The following is an 11,838-nucleotide window of genomic DNA, read 5'->3' as shown; positions in this document are numbered from 1 at the left end:
TCTCAGTGGAATATAAAACCAAATGCTTCTTTCTCACTGTTCATGTTGGTGAACACAGGGTTGTTCAGCTGGGTTCTGCTCATTCCTTTACATTGACTGAAAGAAACCTTGCATTTGGGATTTTCCATTTCAGTGCAGAGGGGAGCAGTAAAGGAGCTGCTGGGGTCTTGCATGCCTCTTTTGAGTTCCTGCTGGATCGTGGCTCATCTCTCATCTGCTCATGTAGGCTTGCAAATCCCATGCCCAGGCCAAAGCTTCTCAGGGCTGAGTCTGTAACACTTTCCGGAAGGGGGCAGCACCCGGGAAGAGCACAGTGTCTGCCTGTTGCAGGAACACCCTCACATGCTGGTGACCGCCTACGTATACCGTACACTGTACACCGTACACCGTACACCGTACACTGCACCTGCGGGGCCAGCATGAGTGATTCTGCTGTCAACTTCTCTGGTTACACTCATCTTCTTAAAGAGCTGGTGCATTTGATTGCTGTTTCATAATCTGATTTCCAGCCTTTTGTATTCCTTTCTTGTGTGCAGGGGATGATGGCACTCAGACTCACCCTGAGAACAACAGCCAAGGAAACAGACTCAAGGCTCGCTGCCTGTCCTGCACAGCGGTGGTTCTGAAGGCCGTCTGGGGACTCTTGATCATCTTGTCAGTGTCATCCTCTTGGGTTGGAACCACACAGATTGTAAAAATCACTTACAAGAACTTCTACTGTCCATTTTTCATGACATGGTTTTCAACAAACTGGAACATTATGTTTTTCCCAGTCTATTATTCTGGGCATCTGGCCACTGCTCAAGAAAAGCAATCTCCAATGAAAAAATTCAGGTAGGTAAAAATGTTAAAAGCTTGCTGGGAGATGTTTGAAAATATTTTTATGCAAATATGCACACTCCTAGATGTGTTCATCATGGGAAGGGTGGAGAAGCAGGAGCTGAGATGGAAAATGAACACTCAAAGGCAAAATCATGCCTCACTTTCATCAACTTGTGCATGCCAGGCACTGTGCTGGTGCTTTTGTATCTCTCATCTGATTTCATCATTGTTGGTGGCAACAACATTCGCCTTTTGAGATGGTGCCACTAGCCATAACAGCAAACAGATTCAGAAAGGTTAAATGACTTGTCCAAGCTCAGTTATAAATAATGAAGCCATGATTTACATCTGTATCTTTTTTATCTTTGGTATTCGTATTTTAAAAAAACATTGCAGTGTCCCAAGTTCAGAAAAAAATGTACGCGCTCATAAGAGTACTTGTTACACAAACATTTGCACACTGTTCCCACCACTCCCTTGCTCGAGTGGGGAAAGGACCTCAGATTCTGCTGAGGGACTTCTGGCCTGGGACACATTAACAGGCGCCATTGTCTATGGCTTGGGGCACCCAGGAGCTGGTCTGAGCCCCAGCGCTGCACAGGTGCAGCTGGAGATGCTGAGCTCTTCTAGTTCTAGTGGTCACTCCGTGCTAAGCACTCTAGTGGTCACTCCATGCTAACCTCAGGGGAGCAGCAGGACTAATCTAGTCCAGCATGAGCAGACCCCAAGGAAAGCAAAAGAAGCAGCACTTGGGGTGGAGCTGTTTTGTTAGGACACCTTGCCCCAAAGGACAAATCCCAGGAAAAGGAGTAACTTTGAGGACAATTAGTCATTCGGACTGTCGTCACAGAGAAAACCAGAGACCTCAGTGGCTAGCAGATGGCAGGGAAACTGTATTGCTCCTTAGCAGAATGACAACAAAATTTTTCCTGCAGCAGCCAAAATAACCTTTCTTGTCATCCCTACATCTAATTCACTTGGGGTAACAAGCATAAGGAATGACTATTATAATTGATGCATTAGACAAAGTATTCTTGAACACTTAAATGGTGGTGGGTCTGTCTTCATTTTCCATTTGGTAATAGGGAATGTTAGAGTTATTCTATGAACTGATTTTCTATGGATAGCCATGAAAACTTTATTATAGTTTAAGAAACTTTAAAAAAAAAAATCTATGTTGTGCACTTTGGAAGAAAGAAAACCTGTATCTGTCTGTGACCTCTAAAGACATTTGGTATTCAAGTCCCATCAAATAGATATAATCCTGGTGTGAATGTGTGTTAAAGGACAGTACTTTATATATAAGCACAGGGCAGTGTTGTTATCAGACTGCCGTTGTCCCTGTTTGAGCTTGGCTTGTGCATTAGATAGGCTGTGTGTTCTACTCTAAGGCTGTGCTGGTTTTGACACGTACAGGGATAAAATCAACAAAAGAGACAGTGAGGGAGTGGAGTAGAACCTTGAGAACCTCTGAAGTAAGCCACGCTACTGTTATCCAAGATGACACACTTGCAAGAAGCTGCTGCTGATGGAAGTGTGGTTTAGGGACATAAACTTCATCTTTCCCCTGTCTCTCATGATGAGCTAACTCTGAACTTTGCAAGTTCTGTGATTTGCCAAGACATCTCCACCTATTAGGGTAGAGTGAAATTGGCCATTTCTGAAATCCAATCAAAGAGCTTCTGTCATCAAGTAGAAAAAATTGTCTTTGAAAGGGCTCATTCTCCAATGAGAGCAAAATGGGTAGCAAACATTGTCAGGAATTCTTAGATCCTTGATCTCTTTTCCCTGTAGACTCATTAATAGCATCTGCCAAGGAGGGACTCCCAAAGCTCTCGAGTCTGAATGAGGGGGAAATAGAGTTAGTGCAGAAGACTGGAAACACAATTTGTTCCCCAGCGCAAGAACTTCTGACTACTTTTCTCTTGAGCAGTATGAAAGCATTTGAGTTTTTTTCTTGGCTGTCATCAAAAGAATTTTCAACAAAGTATCAAATCTAGACGGTAAGGTTGTCAGTTTGGAAGTAGTTTTGGTGACTCAATTATTCCAATTATATGTTAACTGAATTCAACAGCCTCAGGTGAATTTGAAATTTAGAAAGTAAAGATTATACATTGCTTTTTAATATGGATGCTTTCTTAGGAAGAAAATCTTTAGGCAGAATGAATTGGAGTAGTGCTACACTACTGTCTGTGTCAGGCAACTGTAAAATGTGCTTAGGATACTATTTGAGGTATGGAAAGAGCTCAACAGCTACCATGTGCTGTAATGATGACCATGATGAAGTTATCAGTACTCTCCCACTTTCCACACTTTATTCCAAGATTTGCCTTCTGCTCTTATCATCCTAGAGAGACCTGTGGTTACCTCCTGCCTGTAAAAGTCGGTCTTTCAGTGTTCACATTTCTTAACACTTAATGCTTACATGGTGACCTGGTTACCTTGGAGACTGGCCCTTGGATAATTATTTTTAATTCCTGCAACAGCAGTGACCACCAGGAGGATGTTGGCAGCAGAGGAGATGGGCAAAGAAAGGAGGGTGGTGAGGAAGCGGACGTGTGAGAGCTTTCCTAGGCAGCTGCACTGGCACAGGTGGTCCGACTAGGACTGTGAGATTCCTCCCGCCATTCCACACTTGCGTGTGAGCACGCAAGCCACTATGGTGGTGGACTCCAAGTGGGAAGAATAATTACCGGCTAAAGCCAGCAATAAGAAAAAGAAATCCTTTCATCAGAAATGGGTTTGTGGTGGTTATTAGTTAAAGTGTATTGACAGAGGCATTCAGTGGTTATGGATGACAGAATAAGCCCTCAACCCTCAGCACCAGCTCTCTGCGACGGCTTTCTCATGGAATGTGTCCCTTTGTGAGGACAGAACATGACCGTTAGGCCCAGGATGGTTAGGAGCACTGCTCTTTGTCCTTAGTGATGCTGCCCAGAATTCCCGGAAGTGGCCGTTGGATTCCAGAGCAGCCATTCATGTCCCTGTTCATGTGACCACATGAAATTTTTGTTTAATTTAAAGAAAGCTTTGCTCTTAAGTTATTTAATCCCTTTACTGAAGTTATGTCTCTGTTAAGTTAAAATTTACCTTTGAAAGCTGGAGAGATAGCTCAGTGGTGTAAGTGCCCGCCTGGCAAGTGTTAGGGCCTGAGTTTGATTCCCAGTACCAAGAAAAAATAAATAAATAAATAAAATAAATATTAAGTAAAATTTACCTTTGAGAAATGTCATTTTCATGTTATGAAAATCCTCCTTTCCTCTGTCTCATGTAAAAGCAAAACCACAACACAAAGCTCTGTGTGTGCAGTGTGCGTTTCTAATCCTCTTGGAATTGCTGACGCACAACTCCCGGCATCCTCAGCCACTTGATAGCAGCCTTTACCAAGACCCAGTGTTGAAAGCTCTGCTCTCTGCCATGAGAGCCTTTACAGCACCCTCACTCTGTGGGGCCGCCTGTGGGGGGGCTACTTTATCAACAAGAGGCAAGCACTGAGTGGAGATGGCTTGGCTTTGCAATCCTTTGAGACCCAGTGATACCTTTTCAGTAAAAGCTGGAACAGAAGGCGTGGCCAGGAGCTCCTTTAATCCCAGCACTCTTGGAGTTGACACACACACACACACACACACACACACACACACACACACAAAAGCAGGAAAGCTAGAAGAGAAACTGGTAGCAGTACTACTTAGAGCTATGTAAATAATTTCTGCTATGAATATGTTCAAATGTTATTAACTTGTTTTTTTGAACATGAGATGTATGCAACACTTGAAAATATACTGCCTGGCATGTTATACTTGCTTAAATGTCCATGAATAACTGAGAAAGCAAAGCTAAATTTGCTCACTGGCAAGTCTGTTTCAGGCAATAATAGAATAGACATTGTCATTGTATCACTTCCAGTATTGCTGTATATCGCTGGGCTGAGTATTTTGATTAAAATGAGCTCTTGAACTAAATAGCCAATTTAATCAGATATCAAACCAATTAAGATTTAATCCAAGTGACTATTTTCACACAGTGAATTCAGGTGAGTTGTCCCAAATGGCCAGTGCGTGCATAAAGTACAACCTAAGCTTCACACTTGGTTTTCACTACTTTTAGTTATCATAGAAACTTTCATCATTTTGTGCCTTAAAAATTCTGGCAGGAAAAGAAAGTAGTCAATTGAGCAAATAGATTAGGAAGAAGGAGTGTCTGAGGAATGACAGAGCCCCAAGGTGTGTGTGGCTTCAGCCACAGATGGCAGTCCCCCTCCTGCAGAATTCTGAGTCACCCGAGGCTGGTCACATTGTAGCATCTTGGTCCTGTCACATTCACCTGTTGGAGAAAACCTTGAGCCTCTTGCAATTTCTAGTGATCTCAGTAAGTTCTCTTTCGAGTGCTTCTCCAGGCTTCCTCAAGAATGTTCACGGCAGCGGAAGGGCTGCCCTGGTCTTCCCAAGAGAGTTTCTAGGGAGGAGAGCATCTTGCTCTGTGAAGCCTATGTGGGGTTCCCTGTGTCCCACAGATGTCTGATGGCCTCAAGCATTTGTGATCTGCTGAAAATGACTGTGAAGAGTCAGGCAGACAAGATGGTGACCATTAGCTACCTGTGTATTAACCTCTTTGTCTTTCCTAGGGAATGCAGTCGGATCTTTGGTGAAGATGGTCTGACACTGAAGCTCTTTCTTAAAAGAACTGCTCCCTTTTCTATCCTATGGACTTTGACAAATTACCTGTATTTACTGGCTTTAAAGAAGCTGACGGCCACGGATGTCTCTGCTCTGTTCTGTTGTAACAAAGCCTTTGTCTTCTTGCTGTCGTGGATTGTGCTGAAAGACAGGTTCATGGGAGTGAGGGTAATGGCACACTTCATTCGATGCGCAATGCGCCCTGGTTATAAAGCCTAGCATCAGGGGAGCTGTCCTCTGTAAGCTTTTCCCCCTGCTTCTGAGGACAGAGTGAAACCTGAAGAGGCGGTAGGAAGCCTCAGCAGTCCCAGTGTCCTGAGAGGAGTGGGAGATCAGTTCCACTTGGGAGTCGGCTGACTATAATAGGAGGCACTGAAGCCGATCATAAAAAATAGGTTCTACTTTTAGAATTAATGTAAACAACTCCTTCTGTCTTCAGGAAAGAAAGGTCTATGAAAATTAGCTCCAGTAAAGATTTAGATTTTTACTTTTATCAGTCACCATATTTCGGGACAACTCCCTCTTACCCCCATCAAGATGGATTTAATTAATATTGGTGTAAGTAGATAAGATTACCAAACAGTAATTAAAGTCACTTGTGATGGTGCAATGCTATTAAAAGTGGTTGTATATCTAGGGTGACTAAGCTAGAAATGGAACTAAAAGCAGCAATTTGTACCTTGGGGTACAGATCCTTAATTGAACCGTGTTAAATGGATACCAACCAACCTCTTCAGTTCTGAGCTTATTCCTTCTCACAGTAACATGGATTTTAAAAAAAGATTTTTTTAAAAAAATTCTGCTTATTCTATATCAGAAATAGATTGCTTGGAAACCATGCAGATCCCAGGAGGCAGATCTCATTCGTGTACAGTGGCACGCCACCATGATGAAAATATTGAGACAACCCTAGAAGAAGGCCCAAACGAATAGTCTTGTCCCAAGGTACTGACATTACAGAACTTGCTCTTCTCTGAAAAGATGTCCAGATTGAATTTGCAATATATTTTTCTATCAAAATATTGCTCTTGTTGGCACAGAGCAGAGAGCCAAGGAAGTGGCAGGAGCTCAGGCAGCTAGCCAGCCTCTCTCTCTGCCTTACGCTGCAATGCAGATTATCTTCCCCAGGGCAGATACAGTATCCACACCCACAGTAATCAATCACAAACTCCAGAAGCCACCCCAAGACTGCATGAGGCTTTGGGGGGAGGGACAACTAGACACAAACCGTAAAACAGATGAATGTACTTAACCAAGAGCCTCCCTAAGATCACATCGAAAAAGCCACAATGTTCCAGATCTTGCAAGGAAAGAAATGTCAGCTGTGCAACACAGACTTGAGAAATCTTCCTCCAGGCTACTAACCATCGCCATTTTAAATTTGTCCTGTGCCAATGGGTTGAATGGTGGCTCTCATAAAAGATCCATCTATGTCCTAACTCACACTGATAGGTCAATGTAATCTTATTTGGAAAGAGTTTTTACAAATGTCATTAATTTAGCATCTTGAGGAGAGCTGCCTGTGTGATCTCAATGGACCCCAAACCCAACAGCAAGTGTCCTTGTAAATGGGCCCCTTGTGAGAGGCTCACATGGAAAAGACAGTAGAAGAGGAAGGGCAGTGTGGTCACAGAGACAGAAATTGGGGTGATACAGTGCAAGCCAGGAGTGTCAGGGCAGCGACTCATGCCAGAAGGTGTGTGGCTCCCTCTGTACACACTGTTGGGCACATTCCTCTGCTGGCTTGAGGCCATCTGGTCTCCAGGGCTGTGGAGGACCAGCATCTGGTGCATAAGGGACCAAGTTTGTGGTCTTGGTCCCATTAACCTCAAGAGATTAATACAAAACTCTGTAAGTAATAAGGCCTGCAAGAAGAAATATTAAGTAGTCAGGAGGTATTTATTAATAAGTCTACCCATAAGCGAAGACATTACAGATGGCAAAATTACAGGCATTAGTGTTGGGCTTTATGGAAGTAAAGGTTTTTTGTTTTGTTTTAACTGATAGGAAATGGTTCACTCCTCACTGAGAAACATTAAAACCTGTTTAATGCCACGTTCCCAAAAGTGTGATTTTAAAGATGGCCATAATGAGGCCATGGAATCGGAGAAGCACCAAAACACACTCAGCATTTTGCCTTTGACATTATCAGCAATTTTCCTCTGGAGACACACAGAGAACATGTCTAATTAGGTCATGTGAGAGATTAAAGGAGGGTAAATCCAGCACGGCCAACATAAACGCTGCTGTGGTGGTGGTTATCTATAAGTAATCTAAACCACAGTCCCTCCGGACATTATCCCCGGCTCCTCTTAGGAAAAAAGAGTTAAAGGGTTTCTTTCCATCTTCATGTTAAAATTCATCTTTCTGGCTCATGCTAAAGCATTGGGAATTTAGAAACAGTCACTGGATTAATTCTTGTTTCCTTAGCCCCAAGTATGGTCATATTTAAAATGAGAAGTTATGGGCTGAGGATATAGTTTAGTGGCATAAGCACCTGCCTGGCAAGCACAAGGTGGTGAGTTCAATTTCTGGTACCAAGAAATAAAAAAAAAGAGCAAGAGAGAACTTAGGATCTTTTGCTTCCTCTTTTTCATGCCAAAATAATACAAAGGACAGGATAAAAAAAAGTGTCATAAGTTACAACATCAGTAAATACTGGTCTATCTGGATCACGACCAGGCAATACTAACATAAAAGTGAATTATGTATTAAGAATGATTTGTTAATATTTTGTTTCTTTGGAATACTGAATTACAGATGGAAACATTATCTGCTATAATTATTTCTCAAATTATAAAGTCATTCTCACTGCTTTACTAGTAAGGTGTCTTAGCTGTTTTATAAGCAGTTGCTTCGGCTCACTTTTGGTCATTTGTGTAAATTAATACATATCCTTGAAAGATCGTACTTTTTCAAAACATTGCAAAAATTTTGGAAAGTCATATAATCTAGTTCTCGCAGCATCAAGTGGGATGACTTCCTGTCTCTGAAATCCTGTCTTATTTAGCTACAATTCGTAAAGTCGTGAGAATCAGAGAAACCAACATCACTAGAGTAAAAGGTCCTCAGCTGGGGGTGGCGTAGCTCCGAGGCAGAGCACTTAGCCAGTGTGCACAAGACCTTAGGTTTGCTTCCCAGCACCAGCCACTAAGAGCAGCAGTACACCATGGCCAAGAACAACAGCAAAGGCTCTCGGGGGAAATGAACCTCAGCTAAGAGTTAGCTCCTCTGGTGCTGGTGGCTACTGCACTAGACTTCATACTAGAAAGTTAAAACCCCTTTTCTGGAGCTTGTCACTCCACTCCCTTATGTTTTGTAATATTATTTTAGACTTTTCATTTTCTCATTTCTTTTCCAATATGGAGAAAATTGGTGCTCAGAGAAAACCTCCAACCTCTTTAGCAGATTTAGGAAATAAATCTGTCCTTTGACCCAGCACTCACTTGTTCTCCAGCATTTATGCGGATCTAGGAAGTTAAATTTCCAAACTCAAGCTGTCTTGAAAATTTTCTTACATCTACCCAGGACTGACTGGAGTGGGTCAGGGAAGCAAGCTCCTTATTGCCCTGCCTACACTTCTTTCCCTTCAAATTCTGACAGGACGCAAGAGCTAAGTCACCCCTGACTTGGGCTGATGTGAGTAAGATCAAGTTTAAGAGGAACTTTTGTTTCCCAGTTGCCTTTGGGAAGACCCCTTCATACACAGGACAGACTTCTGCATCAGGAGCTTCCATGCTTCCCAGGGGAAAGGGTAGGGTCACCCTCTCATGTCCTTCTTGGCCACTGTACCTTATAAATATAGTGAAGAGAGGAGAATGCTGAGCTCTATGCCCCGTATGGCGCCCAGTCCTCACCAAGCTGCAGTTGACATGTCTGCTCCCCCTAGCCCAGCAGTCTTTTCCTCTGAGATTCCTTTCCCTCTATTTTCTCCTCTTCTTTTGAGATGATTTTCAGATGGACTTAATGTGCAGAAAAATAGGTATTGGGCACTAAGAGCTCAGAGCAGAGACCTATCCTGTCTTTGAGTTTCTTTATGCCACTTCTTCTCTTCCTGTGCAGCACCTGGGTGGCTAGAGATTGTCACATGTTACCTAGAAAAATTCAAGAAACAAGAATTTGAAGACAAAAATTTTTATTATGTTCTACTGTTCTGTGACATTCCAAAATTGGAATACTAGGCATAAAAGGGTTCATTGGGTCTGAGGAAGAGTCCGTTCTTGGTAGAACCTTAAGTATAACAATGTGCAGAAGTTCAAGGCTCCTGTGTAGCCAGTTACTTGAGGAGGAATCTATCTAAACTACTCTGAGAAGAAACAGTAATGCTCAGGGCAGCTCTCCCTGGCGGAGCTATGGGTGTGTGTTTCGACCTCTGCTGACCCCTGGTCTTGAGTTTTGAGGGCAGCCACAGCCAGCAGTGGGGCTTGAGACTCGCTGCTGGTTCTGGGATTCAGGGGCTTCATGAGAGCTGGTGAAACTCCTCTCTGCCATTGTCCAACTTCTGAACACACTACAGTATTAGTTTCCAGGGAAGTGGCTGCTTCCACAGAGCTGTCAGCCTCAGGTGGTTGTAGTTCGATCCCCACAACCCTGCAGCCAGTCAAAAGTGCCCTGAAGGCATTCGAGGAGGAAAAAAAAAAAAAAAATCCCTAGTTTCCAGGGAAGAAACATGTTCAGGTTACAGTCATTCACTGTAGGAAGAATCAAATTGAAAATTCACTTCAGTGTCTTGGATCCTAAAGGAATTGGTATGCTGGGCAAATGGTGATTCTGGGATTGGCAAACCAACTAGGAATGGCAACTACAGTGAAGAGGGTGGAGCTAGGAATCCTCCAGGGGATGCACAGCTCAGACCCTGTGGCCTGTGAGAGCTGAATGAAAAAAGGAAAAACTGAAGCCCAAAACCAGAATCAGCCAAAAGCTAGTTGCTTGTCTAGCCATTGTCTATGCAAACTAATTCTTTGAAAGGTAAGAGGAACATAGCTTTCATGAAGGTCCCAGGAGGCATTCAGTACAGCTGTCTCTCTGGGCTCCTGGAACAGGCTCGAGTGGCCTCACAGTCCTTTCCATTTGGCCCTGAACATGAATGCAGAGTGCCCTCTGAGGGGCAAAATGGCTCAGAGTCCCTGTCACCTTCCTTTGAAGTACTAAATAAGTCCCTTCCTGGGGTCCTCATCCTGGGTGGGCAACACCAAGATGTGAATTACAAATGGAGGCACAGGTAGTTTTGAGGTCACTATGGTTATTAATATTCTTACACAAATTAGACCCAACAGATGGTAACTGCAGCTCTTCACCTTGTGTGAGCGCTGGGGTGGATGAAGAGGCCAGAACCAGAATAAGCTATCAGGAGAGCCAAGATTTTTAGAAGCCAAGCAGGTGGCACCACTACGTGGTAATTTTTAGCAAATGAGTTCCCTTAGAGAGCTCATGCATCCCAGAGCATTTCTGAGGTGGTCACCCTGTGAGTGAGCACTGTTGTCCCACAGTTTAAGGCTCTGGCTTCTCTGAGATGTGTTTCCAGGGTAGCCATACATTTCCAGCTCCAGCTTGCTGAGCTCCAAAAGTCATCTTGTGAGTTTCTGTTGAGGAGGAGAAGGGCCTGGGCTCCTCATCCTTCCTTGATGACTGAAAAATGCATGTGACTCAGATTCGAGCATAAGATACTTGTTCTAGGGATATTTAAAGAGTATTTGCTCTCTAAAGTTAAACCAAGGGTGCCAAGCAGAGATATTCTGGGATTATTTTATCACTCCAAACTGGACTTCCACCCAGCCTTTTCCTGCGTTTTGAGATTAGTGGAGATCTGTTCCTTTAGCTTCCACTGTGTAGACAGAAAATACACCAAGAATTTCGTAAAACATGCCCCTGAGAATTTATCCTGATCACTGCTCAACTTAAATAAAAATGTGGCAAGTAATTGAACTTACCCCATGAGCCTACAGTAGAGCCTATACATTTCTACCCATACTGTGAAGAAGAGTTGTGCTAACATCTCAAATGTTCAGATTTTCTTGCTTCTGCTTAGAACTTAACTGACTTCGCTGTTTAGCCCCCTAAAGTGAAAAATGCTTCTCTGCGTGACAGCAATTGAAAGAGATACTGATGCAATTGCTGCCTATTTAAATGGTCCAGGCACATATTTTCACATTTATGTAACGAGTGATGGAGACTTTGAAGAGGGTCGCTACAGTTATAATTTTGCATTTCTATTTTTTTTTTTTTTTTTTGCAGAACTGGGGATTGAACTCAGACCCTTGCACTTGCCAGGCAAGCGCTTATTCTACTGAGCCGTCTCCCTGGCCCCTTGCATTTCTGTAAAATTATGTAATCTTTAGTC

At 43.2% G+C, this 11,838-nt stretch overlaps 1 protein-coding gene across 1 annotated transcript in view; it reads left to right on the top strand.

The window, feature by feature from the left end:
- Positions 1 to 539: 539 nt before the first annotated feature.
- Slc35f4 (solute carrier family 35 member F4) overlaps positions 540 to 11,838 on the top strand; it is a 24,383-nt gene continuing 13,084 nt past the window's right edge. Inside the window, exons 1-2 of the mRNA XM_023703947.1 lie at positions 540 to 834; positions 5,447 to 5,666. Coding sequence (XP_023559715.1) covers positions 731 to 834; positions 5,447 to 5,666 — 324 coding nt within the window. The 5' untranslated portion in view covers positions 540 to 730. The remainder of the gene's footprint in view (positions 835 to 5,446; positions 5,667 to 11,838) is intronic.

This window comes from Octodon degus, unplaced genomic scaffold (assembly GCF_000260255.1).
Source record: "Octodon degus isolate 3935 unplaced genomic scaffold, OctDeg1.0 scaffold00007, whole genome shotgun sequence".
Taxonomy (NCBI): Eukaryota; Metazoa; Chordata; class Mammalia; order Rodentia; family Octodontidae; genus Octodon; species Octodon degus.
Note: the sequence above shows the minus strand (reverse complement) of the source record. Positions and strands in the feature narration are given on the sequence as shown.